General features: G+C 46.5%; 1 protein-coding gene across 1 annotated transcript; it reads left to right on the top strand.

Annotated features, from left to right (window-relative positions):
- The first annotated feature begins 1,877 nt into the window (after positions 1 to 1,877).
- KLHL6 (kelch-like family member 6) lies at positions 1,878 to 23,437 on the top strand. The gene is made up of 7 exons (XM_009872013.1): positions 1,878 to 2,232; positions 7,263 to 7,428; positions 12,954 to 13,403; positions 15,487 to 15,724; positions 19,022 to 19,224; positions 20,126 to 20,339; positions 22,422 to 23,437. The coding sequence occupies exons 1-7, from the start codon at positions 1,973 to 1,975 to the stop codon at positions 22,721 to 22,723; spliced, it is 1,833 nt and encodes a 610-aa protein (XP_009870315.1). The 5' UTR covers positions 1,878 to 1,972; the 3' UTR covers positions 22,724 to 23,437.
- The last annotated feature ends 4,322 nt before the right edge of the window (positions 23,438 to 27,759 follow it).

Below are 27,759 nucleotides of genomic sequence, written 5' to 3'. Positions count from 1 at the left end.
TGATCACTCCTACTACTAGTCAACACTTGCTTGAGCTGCTAAGGTCCTTGCTCCAGTGGAATTAATGGGCAGCAGGCTGACAACACCACAGCTATCAACCGACCTAGTTACTGCAGGGCTTCCGTTCCCAGCACTCACAGCCAATACAGTCTTACTTCAGCTTTCGCAATTATTAATGCTTTGTTTAAAGCCTCAGCAACTGGCATCAAGCGATCACTGCTGAATCTCAGCTTTCACTTAAACAGATAAAGCAAATGTGAAGCTTCTCACCCTCGGAGAAAAGCCTGATAAGATGAATTCCCTGAGGTCAAAAGTCATGACGATAAACAAAGAGAAGCTAACCCAAGATAGGGTGAAAACGTTGTGATTTTAAAAGCACACCTGATATTTCTGAGGGGTCTCCTTCATTTTCTGACTGTATTCCTGGAGAAGTCGGTGGAAATATGGGCCTGGCTTTAAAAAAGGAAGCATTCATTACCAAAAGTTAGCACAAAAGGCAGCAGGAACACATTTACATCAGCTGAGAAAGGGAAAAGCCAAGTGCAGCACACGCTAGGAAAAAAGTGCTACAAGGAGGTAGGGGAAAGAAGGAGGGAGATTTTTTGCTTTCCTTCCTCTGGATCATCCTACCCTACATAACAGCCCTCTAAATTTGGGTCTCTCTGAATGCTACTTTCACCTCTCTCTTCTACATCGAGCTTCCCTTGACGCTGCGAGTTCAGCTATACAAGCTGGAGTCAAAAGAGGAAACCAAACACACAATAAAACCCATGAGGATTGGCCAAACCAGGATTCCTAGAAGTAAATATCACAAAGCCAAGGTTGGTTAGCACTCAAGCTGCCAAGGTTAGAGGTTAGCCTTGCATTCCTCTCTGAGGGTTGGGGGGGAACAGCGGCATGGAGGAGTGATTTTTCGAACTTTGCAGCATGAGAGTTTCCGAAGAGAGCCAGGGGATTTACCTTGTTACTGCCAATAGACTATGTGGCTTATTATCTCAGCCAGCTTCTCCTCTAGGTGAGGTCCAAGTAGACCCGATTCAGGCTTAGGTGGAGGTGAAGCCTCCAGCCTTGTGCTCTGTGTGCTCCTGTCAGGCAGGAGGGTCAGCCCCAGCGCTCCCCTGCAGCGTCCCCACCACTGGGTGCTCAGCCCACAGTCCCACTCCCATCTCTGGTTTTGGGGACTACACATTGATGTAGGTGTGACTCAAGCCACCTCCAGCAGCGGGGAAGTTGGGGGTGAGCACACATACACCGCTCCTACGCTCTCTCCTTTAGCTTCCCCTGTTAGCCAGGGCTGGTGGCATGGCACTGGCTGCAGGCACCCGTGCAGGACATCCCTGGGGTCTGAAGACCATCAGCTGCGAGATCTTTGATGCTGTTCAATGTCCTGGAGTGAGTTCAGCCAATCGATTTAAAGAAAAGCCATCCAATATTTGCCTGATAACATGTCATGAGGGACAGAAACAACCACTTGGAGGGCTTTCTGAATATGTTAGCACGTTATTAAAAACCAAAACCAAACGAGCTCAGTGATCAGTAATCACACACCTAGAAAAAGAAATTTCAAATAACTCCCCCTTCCCCTTAGCAGCCCAGTCTGCCAGAGGAACTCGAGAGCCAGATGTTGCACCTATCACTGCGACCAGCACATCTGGATAACACGAGGGACTGGCTGGAGGGTGGGAAGCAGGGCCCTCCCTGTCACTTGTAATCTCACATCCAGAGGCATCTTAAGTCCTTTCTAAACACGTTGATACTGCCTGAAATTCACCAAAAAAAAACGCCCCAGCCTTTGTTTGTGTTAACAGGATGAGAAAGTGCAAGGCTTCCTGTTATGTGTGTGTGACAGCTACAGATAAGCAGAGACCTCTGGACAGGAAATCCGCCCAACTTCTGCAGTGTGACTCGTCTGAAGCTCAGGAGCTCTTTTTAGATCGAAGCACCAACAGAATGAGACGGTGCTGGCCAGAAAATGGGGGACACGCTGGAGAAGAGCTCTGAGGAGCCCGAGATCTCTTTGGACAATGAGTGTTCGACGAAAATGGGGGACCTGGTGGAAGTCTCGAGTGGTGAAAAGGTCAACTTTGATGACACGGGTCTCTCTCTGGTGCTCCAGAATGGCCTGGAGAACCTTCGGCTTGAAAACTCCCTGACGGATGTCATCCTGTGTGTGGACAGCAGGGAATTCTCCTGTCACCGAGTGGTCCTTGCTGCAGCAAGCAATTATTTCAGGTAAGGCATCTCAGAAACAAAACCAGTAAACTTACTTCACTTCAGCCTCGAACTGTAGGTCTCCAAGGAGCGTAAACTAGGCGCTAAGCTCTGCAAATCTGCAGTGAGTCTGTAACTCCTGGCACCTCTCAGCTCTTTCTTTTTAAAGCAGGAGACTTAAATAAGGCAGGTGCCAAGTTCTGTATTTGCCGGCGTTGTGATACCAACACTCAGCAAGTCCAGAGGGACGCAAAGAAACGGAGAGCAGTTGACAGTCGAGTGGATGAGAAAATGGTGCTGTAGCCAAGCTCTGTAGCCTCTTACATTATCCCTTTGAGATTCAGGCACGCAGGGACATTCATTCAGATCACACGGCATTTCTAGGAAGACAGGAGTGGGTTTGTGGAACTTGATGGTTTTTCCCAATACCATCCTGTGGTAAAAATATATATTGCATAAAAATGTTGAGGAGGAAAGAGAAGGAATTTTTCGTCTTTCTAGGGTTATTGAAAATCAATTGCAATGGGAAATCAATTGCGATGGGAAATGTTTCGCTCCCTTCTTCTTGTCCTCCTGAATTTTTCATCATTTCAGTACTACAAGAGGTATTTTATCAGCGACTACTGACCAGCAAGAACAAATTTTAGACACGCAGAGGAACTCAGTATCAGTTTTAACACAGATTTTCCATTATCGTTTAGACAATCACATTTGCATGGCTGGGATTTTTTTTTCTCTCTTTTTTTTTTACTGCTAAAGTGGTCAGATGACTGAATAGCTACAGAGGAAACATGAGAAAAAAGAACCTGTGACCACTTGTGACATAAGCAGAAAGCTAATTTTAATGGAGACTAGTAAGCTTTGCTGGTAGTGCCTGGAAAAACAATTCTGCTTTTATCATCTCATTATAGAAATTGTGTCTGTAAATATGTGGAGACAGGTATTGTTTCTACAGATAGACTTTATATATCACACAGGTGAAAATGGGCAACTAAAGGCACAGATGCCCAAATATTTCTTGCCAGCCTTGTGTGCAGGAAGGAGAGCAGATGCACAAATGAAAATTGGAATTACCATAATGATACTTTGAGGAGAAAACTATTCCTCTTCCATTGTGAGGAAAGGTGCTGCAATCGGCAGGGACTTCAACAGTTAAAATGAGGCAAGACGGTTCTCTGATAAGGACCGTCAGCCAGTTTTCCATTGAACCCTGAGCCTGTCGAAGGACAGGGGATAGCTGGCTGGAGATCACCTCATCCCAAGGCAATTCCACACGGGCACAGGGTCTGTCCCTCGGGCGCTGGTGTTGGGCATGGCTCCCTGCAGAGTTGAGATATATTATATCAGCCTGTCTGCCTGTCAGTGCCTCCTGTCACCACTCTTGGGGTTAGTTTCAGTCACATTTGGCAGAGGGTGGAAATCTCAAAACCAAAGTTCCCACAAGTTTGATGGAAACCTGCAGCCGGACAGGAAAGAGATGCTGGGATGGAGACCCCACGGTCTTGGGGTGATGAGCTGGGTGAGGAGCCCCACGTGGCGGCCGGCCAGCACGCGCCGTGCCCAGAACCAGCCAAAGCCCTCACTGCCCTCGCTCGGCCGGACACGGGCAGCCAGCACAGAGCCAAGTTGTTGAGAGGGATGGCAAAATGTGTGTGAGAGGAGTAACGAGAGAGAATGGAGGGCTCAGGAAGGGGAAGCTGAGGTTACTGTGAAGAGGGAAAAGAGGACACATGTCTGCAGGGAACTGAGCTTCACTAGTTCTGAGACTCACAAGGCAGCTTGTTTCATCTTGCCATAACTCATTAGAAGCTGCGTGGGCTCAAAAGAAAGAAGAAATTCTTAAATCATGCTGTTCCAGTGAGGGCTTTCCATGCTGTGATGGGGTCCCTAAGGCCTGTGCACAGGAGTAAAGCAAAGGGACCCTGTGACTCACGGGCTTTGTTCCCCTGCAGCCGCCTGTTACACAACCAACCCCCTTCCTGAACGTTGGGTGCCACAATGCAAGCGACCCGTAGCAGCTGACCTAAACACAGTTAAATAAAGTTAACGACTTCTAGTCCTTCCTGTAGCACTGCTTGAGAAGAGAGAGACTCGTACTTCCGACAGGTCTATAGACGTAAGGGCATTAACTCTCCATTTACCCAGATGAAGGTAAAAAAGCAGAGAAGAGAAATATCAGCTGACCAAGGTGGAGCAGTAGTTCTTTGCTGCACTGCCCAAGGTAGTGAGAGAACGGGGCTGGGAGCAGCCGAAGCAATATTTTCCAGAGCATCCTCAAACTCCAGCACAGTTGTCTGAAGCAAGGTTCATGATTCCAAGCACAAGCACTCCAGTGTGGGTGGGTGCTTAAAAAGTGCTTCACAAACTGCAACCTCTCATTTATTTCATTCAGATTTCTCCCTGTCTGTTTTTTTTCTAAGCTTACCCATTTTCAGGTATCTAAATTTGACCCTCACTTAAGATTTGCATTTCTTAAGAGTTAAGTGTTGGGTCAAAGGCTTTCTTTAGACTTAAAGAGGGACAGGAACCAGGGAAACAGACAGCAAAATTAGTAGCTACATCTGAAGGATTTATAGCCCCAAAGGACATAATCACACACCTTTCTGGGCAAGCACAGAAACGTTCAGGAGCAGCATTGTAATCCCCAGGAGAGCAGCTCAGCTGGATCAGTCCTGAGGGCTGTCAGGGTGTTCCCTCCGGTGGGCACACGAGGTGGGGATGAGGTCCCCCCTGTCAGCAGAAGGCCGGCCACCGCCGGTGTCAGCTCTCCTGGACAGCACTGCCCCAGTCAGCCCTGCCACCTGCTAGAGAGGAGTGCTGGTGGGAGAGCCGGGGCTTTAGATGTGTCATTTCTGCAGGCTGCAGCCACGTTACATGAATCTGTACCCTTCGAGACGGGGAGTGGATGGCTGCTCTAACGCAACTTCACAGATTAGGAGACAGATAGGTGAGAGCACTTGGACAAGAGCCTTGTGCAAAGCCTTCACCATTATCTCGAGGCTGGTTTCTGAGCAGCATTGCAATGGTGCAACGCTGGGTGTCTCTAACCGACCTCCATCAAACACTCCGGCTTTGTGGGACGGAAGCGAGAGCTCTCACCTCCCCGACAGGGATGGTTAAATACAAAACTGGAGTCACCAGTTCGAGAGATAAAAGGAACAAGAGTAGACAACACCTGCATCCTACAGTGGCCGGTTTCTCATTCAGATGAAGCATTTGGCACCAATCAATCCCACGCAATTGAAACGGATGTTTTGTACAAACCTCCCTCTCTGCGCCGAAGCCCCATTCCTGGGGAGAAGCGAGGGACTTCCGAGAACTGCGGCTTTCAAACAGCTACCTGCCTGCGTGCTCCAGATCTACAACTTCTGACAGTGCCAAAAGGGAGAGAAGCTGAAGACAACCCCAGTCTCGCACTCACCGAAGTCAAGGAGCATTCTGTCTTAATGCCTTTCAAATGTTCTGATTTCAGTGGCAGCAGAAATTGGACCACGGAGCAGAGCAGTGTATCAAAAACCTCCAACGGGCTGAATGAAGGGAAAATGAGAATTTTGGCTGGACATCTTTCCTGATGAGTAACTTCTCTGCACAAGTCAGGCCTCTTTATCCGAGACGCACTTTTATACCTTGAGCTAACTAATACCAGCTCTCCCGTGCTATAAAAATCTCTGCTGAGTGAGGAACAGGTAGCTCTGAGAGCAACGAGCAGCTGGTATCTTCCATCCATTTGCCCTTCACCACATGAACTGCACTGCAATAAAAACTGTTTACATCTCAGTTCCAGTCAAGATGTGTCAATAAGACAGCTTTATTCTGGCACTGCTTCTACAAGAAAAGCGTGGCCTAAGACTTTGGACCTCTAGCCACTTCCTAGGTTGCACCGTCCTGTCAACACTGTACATTGACTAATAAAGAAGGGCTTGGTATGCGGGCTAAAGAGCGCTTTTAATTACACTTTAAATCTGCATGTGTTTCTCACTAATGCAGTTACAAGTGAACTCATCTACTCCTACTGTGTTAAGCCAGATTCCAAGTTACTCGAAATCTCACTCTCTGAATGTTGTGAACAAGACGGGACTGATCCAACTTCTAAATAAAAGCAAAAACATTGGAAGGAATACTTAAAACTAGGAAATGAAAATGCAGTGTGCTTGCTTGGAGCTATCACTATGCGAAGTGGATTTAAATAGCTCTTAAAGAAATTTCTGATTTATATCTCACACAAAATATCTGACTAGTGTCAAAGGGGTGTGTGCCGGTCGCCTTTCAAACGCAGAGTTACCCACCAAGGAAGAGGTGGTATCAAGACACATGAAATCTCTGCACTTTCTGGCTAACAGTAGTTTCAGTTCATGATTTTCCAAGTACTTTTCTAGCCAAGAGGTACCAACTCCATGATCCTGCCAGAAGCTCCCAGAATTTAGCAGAGCAAAAGTCAGCCTCTTAATTAGAAGAAAACCCACAAGTCATTCTTCCCTGGCCCATGAATGGGCTCAGACGTAGGTTGGGAAGCTTAGGGAGGTGAGGCTATCACACATGTGGATCTGGCCTGGCCCTCAGGGTTCAGTCTAAGCAGTGTTCTGCAGCTTGCAAGCACAGGATCTTGACCTTGCCAAGGGTTATAAATCACATGTGCTAAGTGTTAGCCAAGTATGGAGAATGCCAGCAGCTTTGAGGTTTGGGCTTTGTGAGCTGAGCCTGCACTAGAAACAGAAAGAGTCTGTAGGAGGCCATCGGGTAAGACATCAGCACCGCTCTGCAGCATCACTCCAGACACAGAGAACCACCCAGGGAAGGTCCCAGCCACCTTTTGCTGTCATGGACCTCCAGGTCTACTGCAGAGTCCTGCTCTGGGGCATCCATCACGTGTGTATGCTCTATCAAGCTCTTGAGTAAAGAGGTATGAAAGCAAGAAAAGGGTTTTCCTTGATACTTTGCTGCAGGACTAATTGCATAACATGTGAAGCAATCCGAATATTCCGTGTTGAAATGTTTTCAGAATGCCTCATCCTGGTTGGGATGCACTAAAAGATAAATGTCTTTCTTTTCAGGGCCATGTTCTGCAATGATTTAAGAGAGAAATACGAAGAGAAAATCATACTTAAAGGAGTTGATGCAGAAACCATGAATATACTCTTGGACTACACCTACACCAGCAAGATGCTCATCACAAAGCAAAATGTACAGAAAGTCTTGGAAGCCGCCAGCCTCTTTCAGGTACAGATAACTCATTTGTACTGATCCAGTCTGACAACACCATGTCTTAGTCTGGTTAACACACTGCAAAATTCTCTGATTTCATGGCTTCTGGAAGCTTTTTGCTTGATATTTACTTACACTGCGGTAAAAAAAATGTGAGGTGCAGCTGTACTTGAATGCTGCTGTGCTGGCTGCCCTGCAAACGAGCAAACAGCCGGGCTCTGCCTCCATGAGCTGCTCCCGTGTGCTGCCTGCCAGGCAGCAGCATCGTGTCCCCAAGGTTCAGGTCAGGCTGTGAAGGCCAGTCACCCTCCAGCCCCAAAAACTGGGCAGTGGTTGGCGTGGCCAGCCAGAGCAGAGAGGTAACTTTGCTTCTCCCTCTCCATTTTCCGGAGATGGAGGCTCACCAGCCAAAGTTCACATCCTCCTTTGTTGGACTCTTGATGTAAAGGGCTTTGGTCATGACGTGGGACTTGTGGGAAGTCAGACTTGGGCAGCGTTACTCAGCCTTTGGTCCGGGAGGTATTCACGTGGCCTATAAATTGCCTGTGAGGGCTACCAAATTGCAGTCCCTCATACCAAGCTGCAAATTGCTAACAAATTGCAACCAGCGTAACCTGCCAGGTGCCAACGGGCGTACGTGTGTCCAGGCTTTTTGCTACGGAAGGCAGGAGGCACCTGACGCCGTAATCAGCCTGGTTCATGATGAACTTCAGATTCTCAAATCTGACACGGGTGGTTTTGCTCCAGAATAAACCTGTGGCCTTTGGGATAATGGGAGCTGGTACCTGCTGTGGGGAGGGAACGGAAAGTTATCACAAAGTGCTCCTCCGGGTAACCCGGAAGCGCTGGTGTAGGTTTAAAATCACCCGGCGCCACAATATAGTAACTTATGGACATTCCAGCAGACCGACACTGCCAACTGGTAGCACTCAAAGATGCTTTGGTTTATTTTCAGGACACTTTTCTGTGTTCTTTTTGTTTTCTTCTGAACCTTTTTTCCTTAGAGCATTCCTCAGGTGTTTTCTTCCCTGAAACCATCAAAGGTATAAACTTACATTTTTTTTCCTTCTCTTCTGTTTTCAATTAAAATTAATATTAAATTAGATTTGCAAAGCTGTTGCTTTAAGAAAACTCTCAAACAATGTTAGAATAATGGTAAAATTATGAGGGTGCCATGAGCAAGAACATTAAACTACAAACCCTAGAAAACCAGGAATGTTCCACTAAAAGCAACGATCCCAAGTCTTACAGCAATGGTCTTGGATACTGTCAAGATTTATAAGACCTTAAGGCCTCATATTACACATGGGTGAGGGTCTTGGCTGAAAATGTGTTTTTTATAAAAAAGATTAGTAAGCCATAGCATTCTGCCAGCTTGTCTCTGCTACTTATGCCGAAAACCGAACAGAAACAGTTGAAAGAGTCAGATGTTTCATATCAATATATCAACAGCTGAAAAGATTAGTTCTGCCATTTATCGTAACATTTTTGTTTGGAAAATTCTTTCTTTTCCAATTAATGACACGTGAAACCAAATTCCAAATAGAACTTTTTTATCCGCCTAGCAACAATTTTTGGCAGTGCGTCTTCTCAATCTCTCAGACGACAAAGAACCAAGAAAGAACTCGTGCAGTTCCAGATGTTCCGATATACACACACCACTTTTTTTCTAGAAAGTATTTTTGAAAAGGCTTTACATAATTATACCTTCCCTTAGTCCATTGCAATAAGGTTTGACCAAATGCAGCCAAAAGTGAGAGGAGGAAGAGGCAGGAGGCTATTCAGAGAGAGCAGAGGTCCCCAGCACAGCGTGCTTTGCGCAGAGATTTTCTCGGGGAAGCAGGTGAAGGTTTGGAACAAGGAGCTGCTGAACAGCTGAGCCTCACCCTGACGTGACCCAGACAGAGTTTTTCCACCTAGAGCACAGTTGCATCATGAGCTCAACAGTCACCTCCTCCGTCTGGGCCGGCGGCTGCCCAGCCACCGTGCCCGCCAGGCTGGTGCCCATCCTGAACCCAGCCCAGCACCCTCTGTCTGTGGAGCAGCTCATCCTTTCATCTCTTGGCAGGACCAAGATCTCAGCAGCTTCTCAGGGCTGTGGCAGAGAGTTCTGCTCTGCCCGTGGCAATTCACCCACAACCTTCAGACCTGTCTGCACCCCTCCTGCTGCTCCAGGAATCTCCGTGTTTCTCCACTCCCCCAGCATGGGTGAGGGGCCATGTCAGCTGCTTGGTGGAAGCAGAGAGATGGTGGGAGGGAAGCAAGCTCCTGAGCAGATGCAAAAGAAAACATATGGTCGCGCTGGGCTGTGCTGATCCCCGCCATGGAAATGCCATCTCTGGCACTGCCTCACTCTGACCGCTCTAAGCAGGGCAGGCCTGAACGGCCTGATGGCCTTAGTGCCTCCCAAAGCACCTCTTATCCATATGTTAATCCACTTTTCATGCAGGAAAACACCTTCGCCAATTATCTGGAAACCATCCTGCAGGCATTGAGCAGAGAACGGCCAGGGTGGCTGTCACGGGGCCAGCGCAGGCACTGCGTGGGGCCAGGCCTGCTGGCCAAGAAGGTGTGACCCGCTGACGACGGGCTTCTTGGTCAGCTCTGGGCAGGAGAGGGGTTCGCGGGCTCATAAACCTGCCAGCTCCCCGGAGAGACACCCTCAAGGGTCACTGTGCCCAAATGTGCTGTCCCTGCGGCCACAGGCAGCGCGGCGGCAGGACGCAGGATCCGACCCGGGAGCGTGCTGCAAACAGAGAGGGCTTATGGATACGAGCCCTTTCAACCACCGTTCCCTCCTCGTTCTGGGGGTTACAGCAGGAGGCGAGGCTGCTGGCACTGCTTGCGCTGGGCAGCTCAATCAAAGCTGGGACAAGCAAGGACTTAAATGAGGGGAATAAGTTTTACTATTCAGAGAGAAGACCAAGTGGAGGCCAAGTTAGCACAGGGGATGTCACCAGCAAGTAAGAGCCTGGGTTCAAAGGGGTGTTAGGAGAAGGAACCAGTTATTGAAGAAACTGCCCCCGGGGAACATTTTAAAATGCCTGTAGTGGCATCAGTAGAGGTACTCGCAGAAGGGAAAGAAGAAAATTCAGAGCTCTGCAAGAATAATCTGAGCAGACAAAGCAGAGGCTCGGGGGTGCCTCCCCTCCCGGGTGCTCTCCTGAGTCACTCGCTCTCATGGGACCGCGTGAAGCACGCCCAGCAAGTTTGGGGAGTTTTGGGGGGAGTTTTGTCTCTAAATGAAGGGAGCAGTGGGGAGACAAGGTGGCACGGAGATGCGGAGCAGCAGCCTGGGAAAGTCCTGCCTTGATACGCTCCGGAGCGGTCTGGCCTCTCTGGTTAAGCCCTCGGTGGGGCCCGTTTCTCACACCCACACCTCGCAGTTCTGCAGTCATCTGGGCACGAACACAGCGAGCCAGCGTGACTGGCGGAGCCTGCGCGGCCGTTAGAGCGGCGTGCACCGCCTGGGAGAAAACCCTTCGCTGTCATCTCATGAGTATCGCTCTTAGCAAGCCATGTATAAATAATGAGAGCACACTACAGTGGCTGGGCCATAGGCTGGTGAGAAGGTTGTTTTGGAGTCTATTCCCAGGCCTGACCCTGGCAAATCCCGAATTTGTTTTTTTGCATCTCGTTACTGCCAGTTTTTAAAGGGCCAGAGCCTAACCTGCCTCAGGTCGGAGAACTACCTTGGGTTGGCAAAGTCCTTTCAAATCCTCAGGGAATGCACTAAGCTCTGCCACGGTGCCGCAGCGTGCCGCCGGCGTATTTATATCACAACGGCAGCAAGATATTCTGACACCTCGCGTACCCTTGTTCAGCAGTCAGTTGCATTTCTCTAAACTCTGGACCACATCTGAATGTAAAACAGGAACCAGGTAGTCTCTACGCAACGTCTGTGATCGCTCAGCTTTGGTAAACTGTCTAAATGTGTCAACACGACACCGCCGGGTCTGGAAGATTCTACCCTAATTACTGAGACAAATGTACACACTACAGTGTTTAAAAACATTTCACTTCCTCTTTGCCCCTAAATTACTGTTGTGCAACTTTCCTCAGTGGGACAGAATGAGTTAAAATGGTTTGCTTGCTGATGCTGAATGGAAAAAGAAGCCAAAAAGCAAGGACAGAAATGCACAGCATCAGTTCTGGCCCATCTTTCTGTACGTCGCTGCTTGCACTGCTCATTGGCAAACCCACCATGAGATACTGATGCCTTATCCATATCCAAAATCACAGAGGTGGTGGAAAGCCCAGGATGAAGCACTGTTAACTTGTCAGTTCTACCCCAAAACTGGTTCCCGATTTGTGAATCATCACCAGCAACCCAACTCACATCCTAGTTCGTGGAGAATGCCCGGCAGACATCTCTGGTACAGGATCTGCACATTTGGGACAGGTGGGGCTACTGTGGAAAGGAAACTGTTGAGAGTAGTTGATGAAGCACTGTTAACTTGTCAGTTCTACCCCAAAACTGGTTCCCGATTTGTGAATCATCACCAGCAACCCAACTCACATCCTAGTTCGTGGAGAATGCCCGGCAGACATCTCTGGTACAGGATCTGCACATTTGGGACCCTCAGGTGGGGCTACTGTGCAAAGGAAACTGTTAAGAGTAGTTGTGAAGCCCTACTGAACACAAACATGGAAAAGTTCTTTAGGGGTGAACTTGTAGTGTAGAGTCAGTGGTTGGACTCCATGATCCCAAGGGTCTTTTCCAACCTGAATTGTTCTATGATTCTGTGATTCTTTGATTAAACAGACTCTGTGTGTAAAATGCACGTCTATGTTTTTTTGAACCATTGGTGATGATGAAGAAAACAAAGGTCGCTGGAGCCTCTGAAGGCCTTTCCCACAACAAACACTTGCCAGACAACCCTGGCTGTCAGGCAACTCAAAGATTGGTTGATGGTCAATCCCTTCATTTCAGTACAGGACAGCACCCCCATACACGGTGCAGGGGCTGCACTTCAGCCCAAACCTCCCAGACCTCGGCACTCACCTTCCACCACCCTTGCAAGACCTGACACTTTCAGAGTTTGGATGGTGGGAGTATAGATGCAGACAGTGGAGCCACCTGTACCCCAAAACTCGGCTCCCTTCTTGTTGATCTGAGCTGACACGCAAGATGAAGCAGGGTAAGCACATGTGAAGCCTGGGGACCTTACCTGTGCTTTGTAACACCACAGCCGCTCGTGCTTTGAGGTCTCACATAGGAAAGGGGAATGGAAGAACACCCTTTACTTCTGTGAGATGAATCAAAACCACGACTGTCACAGGTCTTCTCTGACCTGCACGAGTGAAAAGGAGCAATATGGATGCAGAGATAGATAGAATAGAAGGAGGAAGAAATTTTCATTTCAGACTGAAAATTCTGGGTGATACCTGTTCTTTTATGGCTGATTTCCTGTCTCCCCCAGCTCTTCAACGTACTCTGCATGGCTGGTAGGGACCTGGCCCCAAAGCTTCACAGCTCTCCTGAGATACGATGATACAAGTAACTGCTCTGTGCTTACACATGCATTTTCTGTCCCCAGTTCCTTCGCATGGTAGACGCTTGCGCCAATTTTCTCACCGAAGCCCTCCAGCCCGAGAACTGTGTCGGCATCCTGAGGCTGGCTGATGCCCACTCCCTGCACAGCCTGAAACAACAAGTGCAGAACTACATTATCCAGAACTTCACGCAGGTCCTGAACTACGAGGAGTTCCTGGAGCTGCCGGCCGACATCCTCTGCAGCACGCTGAAGAGTGATGACCTCTACGTCACGGAAGAGGCACAGGTGTTCGAAACTGTCATGAACTGGGTTCGTTACAAGGAGTCGGAAAGGTTTCCTCTCTTGCCGTACGTGCTAGAGAACGTCCGGCTGCCCCTCTTGGACCCCTGGTACTTCGTAGAGACTGTTGAAGCCGATCAACTTATTAGACAGTGTCCAGATGTCTTCCCTTTGCTCCAGGAAGCAAGAATGTACCATCTGTCAGGCAACGAGGTGAGTGAAAAAGGAAGGTATTTGCTGCTTTTTTAAATGTCTCACATTTCTGCTCAAAAATCCCATTGGAAGGAGCAGTACCCTGAGATAGAAAAAGGTATTCACACTGAAGTTTGACTAACTGGTGCTACTGAACAGTCAAGGTGGGCCTCACCAGTTATCCTGCTGATTTGGAGAGTTTAGATGCTTTTTGGTAGGTTGTTTTAAAACAAAACATAGAGCTTCATGTTTGTGAATATCCGAGCTCAATCCTTCATACACACACGTGTGCAGCACAGTTTAGTGGGAAAATTATTCTTCCTTTCTTAGGCTTGAAATAATAGCGAATAGCTAAGTGTAGATTTGTTTGGTAACGAGGGTAGAATCTTTGCGTTTTTACTAGGGAAGTGCCCCCCCAACAAATCTACACTTAGCTATTAGCTATTATTTCAAGCCTAAGAAAGGAAGAATAATTTTCCCACTAAACCGTGCCACAATCTGTAGTGACTTTTAAAAATCTGAACATGTAACATCTCCAGCTGTTACTTATGGGTGGAAATTCTCCTGTGAAGAAGACAATCTTTTCCCTGAGGAGGGGTCTGCCTATCTTCCTCATTTGCAGAGGTCCCTGCACCCAAAGAGACAGGTTCATCCTGACATCCAGCTGAGTCCTGCCCTGCCTGCTTAAGGGAGGCTGTGGTGGATCTCCTGTTCTTCAATCGCCCACCCTCTTGGGAAAGTCTGGTATCAGTCTTGTCTCCTGGCCCAAAATATGGGGTAGAGGGGAGAGCAACCAGACGTCAGATTTCACAACAGGAGCAAAGGTGTGTAAGCGTGTGAGGAAACGTGTGCCTCCTCAGTCAGGGCCAGAGGAAGGCAGGAGGCTTCAGGAGCGTGTTGTGGAGCCATCACCACCAGCAGATGTGAGACCAAGGGCTCTTTGTGCCAGTGACTGCGTAAGACAGCACACGATGACCCGGGGCAGCGCCGGCCAGTCTGGTGGGAACTCCTCGAGGAAGCCTTGCCCCACTCGGCAGCGCTGTCAGGTCCACACAGGACAGATAAACTGAGCGTTGCTCAGCGTTGAATACTCATTACACTCATTTTCAAAGGGGCCGCCAGAGGCAGCCCTGCCAGCTCTCCTCCCCGGGATAGCTGATGCCTGGCCATGGTGACAGACAGGTTAAAAACAGATTCCTGAAAGCTGGCAAGTTCTGGGAGAGAGGTTTTTTCAAAAATTTGCCAATAACTTGGTAGGCATAGGGAAAATATAAGATTCATGTCTGTGCAAATATTTTTTTTTAATTTAGATAAACTCTGCCAATCTACAGAAATATGTTAAAAGTAGAAAAAGAAATAAAACTGTAAGCAAGGCCAGCATTTAACCTGTGGGTCCACAGACTGCTTCTCTGGGGCATGCAGGAGGTAACAACTGGAGTTACTGCAGAGGAGTGCAGAGCACTCCCAGCAGAGTCTGAGGGTCTGCAAATTGGCAAATGCCCTGTGGGACAGCCTAAGCAGAGGAAGGAGCATCTCTATGTGCTCCCCACGCCTTCTACGCTGCCTTCCTTCTAGTATGAAAAATTGAGGGGTGGGGGAGGATAAGGAAGATTATTCCTTCCATACTTCATCATAGAGGCCCCATACCTCGGGACAATAATGCACTCATTTCCACTTGCTTGCAAGAATTTCCTCCAAGCAGAACACAAGTTTCCAATCGCCCTCTGCATTTTGCTCCTGGTGAACACCTGTCTGGGAAGTGACTTCTTCCTGTACAAAGACCTGGTCAATAAACTGAGCCAATAGGCAGTAAATTAAAACTCACCATGTTCCCAAGAGGGTCTGAAAGGATCCTTACGGGTAGGCAAAAGCAACTAAGCCCAGTGTTGGAGAAATCTTGCTGAAAGAAGGATACAGTCACCTCTAGTGAATGCTTCTAGGATGCTTTCCAGGCTTTTAACTTAGAAAGCATTTGATAATTGGCTCAGTTGATGTAAGCCAGTTGTGATTTGCAAAGCAGGTAATCAGAAAAAAGGTCACAAGACCTTTCTGTAACTGTAGGTGTAAGTGCCCTGTGTACTCACTCTGTCTTGCTTGCATTTAGATTATTACAGAAAGAACCAAGCCCAGGATGCACGAGTTCCAGTCTGAGGTGTTTATGATCATAGGGGGCTGTACAAAAGATGAGAAGTTTGTAGCGGAAGTGACTTGCCTGGATCCTTTGAGGCGAAGCCGCCTGGAAGTAGCAAAATTACCAATCACAGAGCAGGAGACGGAGAATGAGAATAAAAAATGGGTGGAGTTTGCATGCATTACGCTAAAAAATGAAGTCTACATATCGGGTAAGGAACAAGACACTGGGAATGGAAGAGGGGAGCCGAGGGTTTTCATAATTATTTTCAGCTTTTATGGAGAGCATTCTTGGGGCAGCTTTAAGAGAAGTAAGGGCTACACATATTCCTAATGCTTTGGCTTTGAACAGGCTCCAGAGAAGTGCTGGATGTGTGAGGACGCTGCCTAGCCCTGGTTTTAGCATAGGATTCCTTTTCAAACAACACTAATCTGTATGCACGGCTACTTGTGTGCGGCACCCTCAACACTCAGTGGCCGTGGTCACAGAAGGGCCCCCGAGAAGAGTTTCCTAAGCACAAAATGAAGAATAATCGCTCCAGCATTTTCTTGCAACAAGTCAGTTGTAGCTCCACATGGCAAAATCCTGCCAAAATCTGACTCGTTCTGCAAGACTCAGGAAGAACCTGCAGGGAACTGTCACCGCTGCTTGGCTGCTACCCAAAACCTGCATTTTCAGGAGCACTCCAACAGCCAGCAGGCAGGACTCTGCAAGTGCCCACTTGCTAACAGCAATATTGTCAAAGCCAGACGAAGCCCAATGTCAAAGCCAGACGAAGCCCAATGGCCCAGACACATCCCATTTGCAGTCCCTCATCCTGAGAGCTTCAGGAGACAGGTGGAACTTCCCACACAAATACAGTTGAGCTCCTGGAGCAACAGAGTTTCGAGTTTGACAATCAGAAAGGTTAAACTCAAGCTTGCTAGTCAGTGCGACTGCTGTTTTTGACAGCCTGTAAAGAACAAGTCTGATGATCGCACTCTGCTTTCCAGAGGAAAAGTGACAGCAAGCTTTTAATCACTGTCACGATATAGACAACGATACAGAACAGTGCCTCCATGGATAAGATACGTTTTTTTTTTTCTCTGCAAAATCATCCACTAAATTCTACACTCACTTAAAACAGGAGAGTAGAAAGAAGGAGGGAGGGCTAAAGTGTGAGCGCATCGCTTAAGCGTGAATAACGGTCCATTGCCTCTATTCTGATACCTCTCGTTGCATTCTTTCTTTTGGGAATCCACATATTTTTATTACCTCGCTCTGATTTAAAGTTTATTAAATCTTTATCCTGGGGTAAGAATCAGCTTATTCCTTCCCTAGGTACAAATAAAGGAGGTTTTTCCTTTCAGCCCACCCCAGGGAGTTTCTTTTTCCTCAGACCCTTTGCTAAAAGTTAGCTGTGGAGGGGAACCGAAGTCAATGTCCCAGCTAGGGAACATCCCTCACACCTTCACACCCTTGAGCTGAGAGGTCTCTTTCCATTTGTCTTTAACCTCTTGCCTCTCCCTCTTTTGCAAGGTCACGGGCTTTTTGCTTCCTTTCATTCGTGACACTTTTTCCAGTGCCTCTTATTTGCTTTTCTTTTACGCTCTATCCAGGCTACCTCCACGCCAGGCTAACCCCTTCCCTGCTCTGGTGAGTCTAAGCTGGCTCTGCTCCTGCTGCTCTTCTCACAGCCCCTCCTGCTTCCTTCTCTGCTTCATTTCGTGTCTTTGACTCCCTCTCTCCATTCCTTCTTAGCCTTTCTCCTATCTTCTTTTCGCCATTCCCATCCAAATAAAAGGCTGAGCGGATCAAAGTCATTAGCAATTTCTTCCTGGCTAAACTAAATTATTAATGTCTCAATCCTGATTAAACATCTGCCTCCTCCTGCGTGTCCTTCTACTCTGGTTTTCTTTCTTCTAGCTCCTGTGACTTGGTTCTTTTCTAACTTGCATCTTTCCTAACTTCATCTCCCCTCCCACGTGCTCACTTCCCTCAGTATCTTGGTACAGTTTGGAGTCTCCCTTGCTCTTTTAGCACCTGAACAAATAGGAAAGTACTTTGCACAAGATTATGACCACTTTTAGGTCATCATTTCTCCAAACGATTTAAATGCTTTGACTGGATGGACTGAAACAATACCTTTGTAGCATAACTAAAAAAATGACATGAATTATCACTCAGCATTCGGTTACTCCTACTAATTTAGTTACACTTTTTCCTCAAATTTAGAAAGAACTGTGGTCTACAGAAAGAACAGAAACAAATTAAACCTTCAGTTCTTTCAGAAATCTCTCCCTACCCCTTGATGTGCAGCAAATTCACCTGCTCCCTCCAGCTCAGGCTCCTACCAGAGCTTCAGCCTGTGGAGAAAGAACAAGCTCATGAAAAAGGGAAATTTCAAGGGAGGGTGAAGGGAACACCTGCAGTCTCTCAGCCCCATTGTAACCGTGAATGCTGCATTCAGGCCCTTCAGCCACTTCAGCTATTTGAGTGCAAATAAAATTCAACACATACATGTGAAAAATACTGAGACAAAAGCATTACAAACGACTCTTTCTAGCATGCTAATTATCTCCTATTCAATCTGCTGTTTGGCCCAGAGATGAGCTCCATCAGTTTGCAGTGATCTGGCTGCAGTACAGAATGCCAATGAAGGCAGACACTTTCTCAATGGAATATGAATTCTCTTTTCAGTAAGTTCATCAGTGAAGCAAATGTTTAATCAGGTTACAGATGATGGAATAAGCTACTCAGTCTGTAAATGCGGTTTCAAGCTTAACTAGATCCATTCATATTGCAGTTACACCAAAAATTACGTGCAAACAAAAGTGCTTGTTTAAAATGCTGCTCTCCGCTTTAGCGTGAGTAAAGATTCACTCGCAAGTCAGCTCTGGAATGAGCTTGCAGGGTCTAATTCCAGTCTTCGATCTATAAATATGAAGTAAATTCAAGTCAGTAGAGAAAGAGATCAGAAGGAAAGGTAGAAAAATGAGATTCCAGCCACATGATCCCAAGGTTGAATAGTAAATCTTCTAAAGTGTCATGCAGGACTACTGTTGATGAGAGTTTTACGGTGTAAACCGCTAGACTAGACGGCAGCATCCTCCACTACCTTATTCAAACATTCAAATCATGTTTATCTGTCACTCCGCAGCATTCTGCAAAGCCCTGCTGGTGCACAAAAACCTCCTGCACAGCCCCGTGCTGTGTGCGGTTGGTCTTTCCCTCAGTATTAGAATGAAAGTGGTTGTGGTCTGGTGAAGTGAGGCACAGTGATTGATCTTTACGGAATATCTAGCTGTAGAAATAGTTCAATGTCCTTCACTATTAAGTAAACTGAATGCAGAAATTTTTGTCTGGTATAACAGGGCTATAGGCCACTGGTGTAGGTAACAAAAAAGCTAACAATAAGTACCAATGATTTATTTTCTACCGTGAGATGAAATTTTAAAACTTAAACATATGGGAGCTTTTGAGTAAATACAAGCTATGCTATCACATTGACATGTCATGTACACTGCAGGTGGCAAAGAAACAAAGCACGATGTCTGGAAATACAACGCCTCCATCAACAAATGGATACAAATTGAGTATCTAAATATTGGGCGATGGAGGCATAAAATGGCTGTGCTGGGAGGCAAGGTCTATGTCATTGGTGGGTTCGACGGCATGCAGAGAATCAACAGCATGGAAGCCTACGACCCCTTTCATAACTGCTGGTCAGAGGTAAGATGCTGCATCACGTAACATTCTGCTCATTTGGAGCATTTTAACCGGAAAATGTTAGAGCTTTGAATCATAAAAGTGAACCAGACAGGATCTAATACAATTCTTTTAAGTACTTCTGGTCTTTAAGAACACTAAATATTTTTTCTGTAGAAATGCTTATCCTTCAGAAAGTAAAAATCACAGGATTGCCAGCCAATCATTGCCTGAGAGACATCTAATGCCCAACTCTCCTTTTCTCAGTTGGCTTTTAAAGCTTGTAGTCCATAAATCAGTGAGTAAGAATATAGTATACATGAAGCAGAGCGCATGTGGAAAACTACTTTTCTGATACATAATGTATATATAACGGGTATATCAACCTGTGCATTATATACAGCATGGGTTATACATTTAAGTTGAAAATGTAGGTTTCAAGGTAAATAGGATGGAAAAAACCCCAGTGCTAACTGTACTTCAAGCAAGGACAGAAGAGTATCAGGCAGCCAATTAATCCGTGAGAGTAATGAGATTAGGCATTATAACGGCAGATACAAATCCTAGTTTTCAGATGATACAAAGCAATGCAAGTAGAAAGATCAGTATGAACAAGTTTCTTGTGTTTTTTTGATGTACATAAGTACATAAAGGAGATTTGGGGCATTTCTGACATTTCCTAGTTTTTGAATTGTTGGTGATATAATTTCAATAACAGCATTTGAATAGAGCATAAATTTATTGTTTTACAGTCTTACAAAAAAGCTGAAACATACTTCTCCCTTATCCCTAGAAAAGTCATCTTCTGAACCCTACTGATCATCTTAAAAGCGATGTCTGACTTAAAATTCCAACAAGCTCCCACCCCGCAGGCTTCAGTCTGACCACTTCAGATGGTTACTAATGATTTTTTACGGTCACGCAGGCTGCCCCCCTCATGGTCAATGTAAGCTCCTTTGCAGCAGCGAGCTACAAGAAGAAACTCTACGTGATTGGGGGAGGACCCAACGGGAAGCTGGCGACCGACAAGACTCAGTGCTACGACCCCGCGACCAACACATGGAGCCTGAAAGCTCCCATGCCGGTAGAAGCCAAATGCATCAATGCCGCGAGCTTCCGTGATCACATTTATGTCGTGGGTAAGTGAAGCATCAATGGCCCTTCTTGTCTAGACACAGAGGGGCTTCTGTTTTACCCACAAACTCCATGGAGTATAATCAGATGGCTCTTCCCGTTGAGCTTGGTGAGGGATGGGAACCCAGCACGTGCACAAACAGCGCTGAAGAGCCACCAAGCCAAACTCCCCGTCAGCGTGGAAGGCCTCTTGGAAAGCTGAAGCTAACCCAGAGACAATTTAAAGCCATCCAAAGGAGGGTTCATAGTGTCAGGGGCATGACCTCATGGCTACATCATGGCCCCTCTCTCTCCAGGGGCATTACACAGCATAGGGGATTTATGAGGGGATATGAGTACAAGGAGCAGGTTGTAGGAGTAGAAAAACACAGATACCCAAAGGGCCAGACCTCTTTACCAGGGGTTAATTCAGTCAATTGCCAAAACTGGAAGCAAAGATGGAAGAACAAGAGTTTAATAACGGTGAGATGAACTGTGGAGGGAGGAGGGAGCCTGCACACATCTCTAGGTGGTGCTGGAAAAACAAAAGAAGGAAAAAAGGACATTTGTTTCCAAGCCAAGAGCTCAAAAAAGTTTCCCCTCCCTCTATCAGCCTTGCTGAAAAAAGTTTCTCACTTGCAGTATAATCAATACAGTGCTGAGGGCTGGCATAGACCCAGAATATCACCAACCAATAAATGGCGTTCTGAAGGGAGATTTATCACCTGCCTATGTGTGCACATACGCATATATATACAGAACCATGCACCTAGTATGTGTGTAAACACCTCGTGGTTCTCTTCAGCACAGGGATTGACCTCACGCGTTTTGTACAGGATGACAGACAGAAAGAGAAGGGTGACTTGGGGGGTAGGACTAGATGATCTTTTGAGGTCCCTTCCAACCCCTGACATTCTGTGATTCTGTGATTACAGGCCAGCTGATATAACTCCCAATAAAACCTGACACAATACTGCAGTTACACTCATTCAGAATCTTGTAGACCTCCTGTTTACCGATCTGAGAAACAAATCCAGTTCAATCGCATAGAAATCAGCCCCATCTCAAGTTCAAAAGATAAAAAAAAAGCATTTGGTTACTTGTATCCAGACCAACTGCCAGATGAATCACTGTAAGGAACAGTGTCTACATTTTAGTCTGATCCAACTGAGAAATAAAATTTAAGTCACCTCATAATGATGTGATCATCCCTCAAGTACTGGACTAGTGTTGTCAAAACGAGCATTTATTATGCTGCAATAGATAAATATCACTTTGCCAGCAGGTAGGATCCCAGGTATTGTTGCACCTCATCAGTAAGACCACAGTTTCAAGTTTTCCCCAGCCTTATTTCACACAGCTCCTATAGAAGACACAACAGGTCCCTGCCAATTTCAGAATAAGAACCATTTAGGTGTTGGTACTCTCAGAACGAAATATATTTCCGTAGTCTTTCTTGAGTGTTGAGGCATTGCCCGTTTTTTTCAAGAGCAGGGGACCCTGCAAAACTTGAAAAGGTGCACAAAAGGCTTAAGGAATGACTGCAAATTTGGGAAATGTGGTGAAACCGAAGGCCACTCTCTGTTTAGCTTACCCGTAAGAAGATTATTGATCCAGCCTGAGAAACCCCTAAGTGAGGAAGGGGTTTTTGAAAACAGCCAGCTCCAGGCAGAAGGAGGTTTGATGGACAGATGGACATTGGTAATCGAGAAGTCAGTGAAAAAATCCTGTACCCATTTCTAATAGTGACAGCTTACCACACCTAGTCCTTTGTGACCTAAGCTTTTATAAGTAAGATTGTGCTGTTCTAAAGTTGTGCCCTTAGCTGAAGCAGCAGGTATGAGAAAGGTCTGTTGCTGGGTGCACTGTGCTTACACTGCAGGACCTCAGCAGTTTGCTCCAGCCTTAAATTCCACAGCCTCAGGAACAATAAGTGGCCTTCTGCGGATCTGACGCTCAAAACAATAACGCATCCTGTGACCTTGTTTTTCCTTAGCTTTGGGGCATAAATCATTCTTGCGAATGTCAGGAATGGAGCCCTGCTGAAGTGGGTGGATTAATTAAAATCTCTTTCAGAAACGGCCAGTGCAAATCTATTTCTTCTCCAGGTGGGGCAATGAAAGCGCTCTACTCCTACAGCCCCCAGGAGGACACATGGTGCCTGGTGACTCAGTTCACCCACGAGAGAGCCAGCTGTGGGATTTCTCCTTGTAACAACAAGCTGTTTATCACCGGGGGCCGAGACGAAAAGAACGAAGTCATTGCGACAGTGTTGTGCTGGGACCCTGAAACTCAGAAGCTGACAGAAGAGTGCGTCCTGCCCCGGGGGGTGTCTCATCACGGGAGCGTTACCCTCAGGAAGTCTTACACGCACATCCGTAGGATCGTGCCTGGGGCGGTTTCTGTCTGACCGCAGGAGAACTGCAAAACACACCTCGTGGCACAGGCTGCAGCGATGACGGGTTTTTAGCTGCGGGGCAGCAACGGATGGAAATACCGCCACCGGGGTCCTCTGGGGAGTATCTGTATATACGCTCAGTCCTTGCATTTCCTCTGTACAGTGCATCCTTAAATTATCTTAATTCCTTCCCTCCACAGAAGAAACTAAGGGACCAGCTGTACTTTACTCCCAACAACACAATACCTCCAAGCAGGCAAAGAAATGTGATGTGTAGGTGGGAAATCTACTTCCCAGCTATATCTGCCCTGAAACGTGCCTGAACTGGCTCAGCCCGGTCCTGAAGTTTGCTCAATTTATTTATTGCGTTAAGTTGTATTTGCAGCACCTACTAGTTGAAAAGAAGATGCTTTTTGGAATGAAAGATTGGTAACTTTGGTGAGACGTAATGTCTTTTCCTCCAAAGCTATGCTTGTATCCAGTGTTTGGCACATAACATCAAGTTAAAACTGGTTGGTTTGTTTGTTTGTTTGTTTGCTTGCTTGAAGACACTTTGTTAGTTTTGTAGTTCTGCATGACCAAAAAAATCCATCTCAGTTTTCAAACCCTGTTGTCATTCCCAAGAAAGAGACTGCACAGGCTGCAAATATTAATGAACGCTAATCTGGTTCCACTGAACATTCATTGTAGCTGTTTTCTAATAAAGCAAACCAAAACCTACTTTCCCTTTTGTTCTAGTCCGGGGTGGTTTTCTCCTCTGCCTGAAAGGCTTTTTCCTCTCAGGGTAGCTGTGGTGGGTGCACCCATGAGAGCTCTCGCATCCCCACATCCATCCCCACTTGGTGGCAGTGCTCTCCCAGGATTTTCATTTCCTGGAATGCAAACAGGACAGAACAGTCTGCTGGAGAGAAAAACAATTCCAGGTACTGTTCCCAGACTGACTCCCGGGACCATCACATGCTGTACCAGAGGGGGCAAATGTTCAACAGGAGGGCCTGAGTTCCCAGCATCTGGGTCAGCTGTAGAGGAAGAAAAATAAACATGGAAGAGGTCATGCCTGGGACGCTCTGGGACACTCTTGGCCAAAGACAGGGAACATACTCCCGTCCCTCCTCCCCTGCCTGGTTGCTGGAGAGAGCCAACTCACCATTAAATCAAGACCGAAAACCCTGCGCAAAACAAATCTGTCCAGGCAGAGAGCAGCGACTCCTTCCAGCCTCCCTCCCTCTCTGTCATGTCTCCTTCTGCCTCACACAGTATTAAAAATAATATTTCTCTCTTGTCAGGCTGAGAAAAATACACAGGTTCCTGAATTTCAACGCACTAACGCCAGAGAGCTCAGTGCCCCGGCAGGACCCGTGGACCATTCCAGTGAGTGCTGCCGCAGCCGGGCAGGCGGACAGGGGCAGATGCAGCCCGTGGAGAAGGTCCATGACCCCCAACAAGTCTCCACCGCGTCCTTCCCTTAGGAAGAGTGCAAGAAATCCTGTCTCTTCTGCAATTTGCCTCATGCCTGGAAACTCATTTCTGTAACTTCAGCCTGGCCCTGCATTTTTTTACTCTAATTTTCCCACAGTCCTGTCATTTTCAACTATTTTAAAAGTCGATTCCCTTTCTTGCTGTTCTGCAGGGCACAGCACTTCTCACACCTCCATGCTGGGCCAGACTGCCCCATCCCGCTCTACTTTTCAGCGGGTATGAAGAAATGCCCTCTAAAAATATTTTATTTCAAAAGGCTTTTGCGAAGCATAATTACCACCTTTGACTTGGCAGAACTGCCTGTCCTACAGGGATGGAGAAGGTGGATGAACCCCCTTGAGCAGTGGTGTTTCAGTATCTTCACTGTTGCCAAAACTAAAGATAGTGGTTTTTTGAACCTGACCAGTTCTTCCTACTGGGAATCATCCTAAAAACCAGTAACCCTAAGAAGCTGGTTGCTGATTTTCTCCCCGCAATGTCAGCAGCGAAGTTTGTATTGCTTTCCTCGAGAAAAACAATTGTTTTTCACTGAGTTGGAAAAAAAGTTGCCCCAAATAGATTTCCAAACGCAAATTCTTAGTTCTACGTATCAGGGACAGAAACCAGCCCCTTGTTTCTCCTGTGGCGGTCCCCCAGCCACACCTGCAGACCTTGGGCAAGCACAAGCCAGACCATTTCTGACTGACAAACACGAGACCGCAGAACCACAGCTTGGCTCCTTTCCCTCTCCTAACCCATGAGAGTCTCTCAAAAATTCTGACGTTTTAATAGCAGTTCGTGAAGAGTTGTTTTTCTTTGCCTCCCTGCTCTTTGGATCTTTCCGATTCATGTTGCAATCTGAAGGACTAGAAGCACATGGAAAAAACAAAATCATTCAAGCTCAGTAGTTTTACGACGCAGCCAAAAATCACAAGGCTTGTGAGAAAACAGCCAGAACTCGCGGTGCTGTGCCCTCAGTTACCAGCAGTGACGTGAGGGTGGAGATGGGAGACCACAGAAATTTTCTTTTCCTACCATGGGTGCTCTCTCATCTGTCATACGCACCCACCTCCCTCAGGGAAGGGCCACAATCGCAGTTTCTGTCCAAAGAGAGTGTCTCTGTGTACAAAACCAGTGGCTGCTGAAGCAAAGAGCAGTGGACTCCCCGTGGGAGCTGCGTGACCCATCTCGGGGACAGTCGGTGCTGCCGCCCGCGCAACCAGGCAAATGCCCGTTTCCCTCTGACCTGTCGCCGCACAGAACTCCTCTCAGAAAACGACACGGCCGACCGATGGAGCAGGAGTAGATGCTCTGGTATTACTTAGTAAGACTGCAGGAGGTTAATGAGTTTTACTGAATAATTACCCAAATAGCTGCAAATGTACTAAACCCCAAATCCAAAGCCGTGTACTTGTTTACCTGCCTGCAGATTCTCCGTATCTTGTGACACTGAAACTGATCTCATTTGAGGCACGGCCATAAAACACCGGTTTAATTATTTCTCCAGCGCTGTATGGCACAGCCCCAGCGCTGGGAATGCAGGTCTGACTCCCTTCAGTCTGCAGGTTACAGACAGCAGCCAGTTGCACTGTAAATCCCAGGGAGAGAGGGAAGAGTGCAGTGGTAAGCCAAGTGACAACGTTGGCACGAGAATAGAGGGGAAAAACTGACCAGGAATATATTTAGGCTATAAATTAGAATACTTTGAGTGATTCATGCTATTGCAATTCTTTAAAGGATTACTGCACCCAGCTGCCAAATCACATGTTAAAATCAACTGCTCTCCGTTTCACTTCAAACTAAAACGCTGGGCAGGCACAGCGACACCCAAGAAGTTCACTTACGCGACCTGGGAGAGGTCGACAGCTGGGCGCTGGTAAACAGTCTCAGTTTGAATTTCCAGAGCTTATGTGGAGACATCCTTACAAGGTTGTTAATCACAACAGCCATGAGATTCTGGCAAATAAAGAAGCCTACCAATCTTTAAGACAAAACTCAAGACATCTACGAAAAGAATTATTATTAGTGCTTGCGGCATTGCCCTGGTGACTCCTTTGGTCCTACTCGGAGAGTTTGGGGAAATCCCCAAAGGCAAATGATTAAGGTGTATGGTGCGTGTCTTCTCCGTGTGCTCTAACACACTGCTTTCATACTAAACAGTACAGCAATATTCCATGGGAAGAAGTTGTCTAGAAACAACCCTTAAGAAATCTATCGAATATTAAATTAACTTAAAGTGAATTTATAAAATATCATCAACTCACAATGCAGATGACCTTTTTAGAATTCCATTCAACTTAACCAACTTCAGTTCAATAAAAATCTTTTCCAGGCAAATATCCATTTTACGGAACAATTTCAAAGATTATTTTACTCATCTTTCTTGGAAGGTCATTTCCACATGGCTGCATTTTGTTTGCCTGGTCTTTATGTTGTCACTGCAGACAGATTTCATACATTCATAAACTTGCTACGATCCCTAGTTCGCTTCCTCCATCTTTCAGTGTCCTTTCTGTTACCAAACTTCCAGCTGTCTCTATATCCAGGGGATGCTTATGTAAGAAAGAGTTACAGAATTGGCAATATAATCTTACCAGAGTCCATCCTGGAGATTAATTTCATAATCGACAGAGGTTAGCAAGAAGATCAAATACTATTAACCTTTGAGTAGCTACTCAGTCACCTGTGGCTGTATATAAACTACCTTCCTTTATAATATTTACACAGTTATCTTTACTACGCAGCATTAAAATTTACAATATAGGTAATCTTCAGGTAATAAAGCTGGAAAGAACCTTGCATGGACAAATAAACAACCTGTAAGTTATCCACATCTTTATCAACAGCTTTGGCATAAAGATTTGGCCCAGGATACGAGCGGCCTGGGCAGCTCCAGGTGCCTCTTCCATGCTTGGTTCTACTAAAGGGATTTAGCAGAAAGCACTTGATCCGGCATACAGACCTTACCCTCATCCTTGCCAGTGTTATGGGAGGGCCCCGTTACAGGCTGAATATAAAACATATTATACAAACATAGCTTGTGGGACAGATGTCTACAGTACGTTCATCTTGGAGGAAAATAAAAGCAGCCAGTAAAAAACAACTTCTCAGTCCTAATGTTTTTATTGAAGAGAACTGAGAAGAAACGATGGGTTGTTTTCCAGAAAACAAAGCAATTACTCAGGAATTCAGTGCTCCTTTGGTTCAAAATAGGGGAAGCACAGAACCATGGTTAAAGCAAATAGGCAATACTGTTTAAACAATACAGTTTATTCACTTGCAACAACTTTACCTTTGAGATGATCTTACACAAGAAGTGTCCTTTAGCAGAAAGCCTCCAGGATGTCCCTGCTCATTCCCACCTCTGAACCGAAATTACCCCCTCAGTTGTGCTGATGCAGCTGTTTGCAGAACATCCCATAAAACGGATCGCTGGGGTGATCTTGGTTAAACCGAAAACAACACCACTTCTCTTTGGAGGGATATTTTTAACCTGCAACCCCAGAAGCAGTTGTATCAGCAAACTGGAGAGAGCAGACACTGCAACGTGAGGAGAGTAACAAGCAGTTTGGGAATGAAGAGAGAAAGAG

Source organism: Apaloderma vittatum, unplaced genomic scaffold, assembly GCF_000703405.1.
Source record: "Apaloderma vittatum isolate BGI_N311 unplaced genomic scaffold, ASM70340v1 scaffold3246, whole genome shotgun sequence".
Lineage (NCBI taxonomy): Eukaryota > Metazoa > Chordata > Aves > Trogoniformes > Trogonidae > Apaloderma > Apaloderma vittatum.
This window is presented reverse-complemented; position numbering and strand designations above follow the sequence as displayed.

What these genes read in the sequence shown, in the direction of transcription:
- KLHL6 (XM_009872013.1), top strand. Translation starts at nt 1,973, where the DNA reads ATGGGGGACACGCTGGAGAAGAGCTCTGAGGAGCCCGAGATCTCTTTG. An exon ending in GCAGCAAGCAATTATTTCAG is followed by an intron (nt 2,233 to 7,262) that starts GTAAGGCATCTC and finishes CTTTCTTTTCAG; the next exon opens with GGCCATGTTCTGCAATGATT. An exon ending in AAATGAAGTCTACATATCGG is followed by an intron (nt 15,725 to 19,021) that starts GTAAGGAACAAG and finishes TGTACACTGCAG; the next exon opens with GTGGCAAAGAAACAAAGCAC.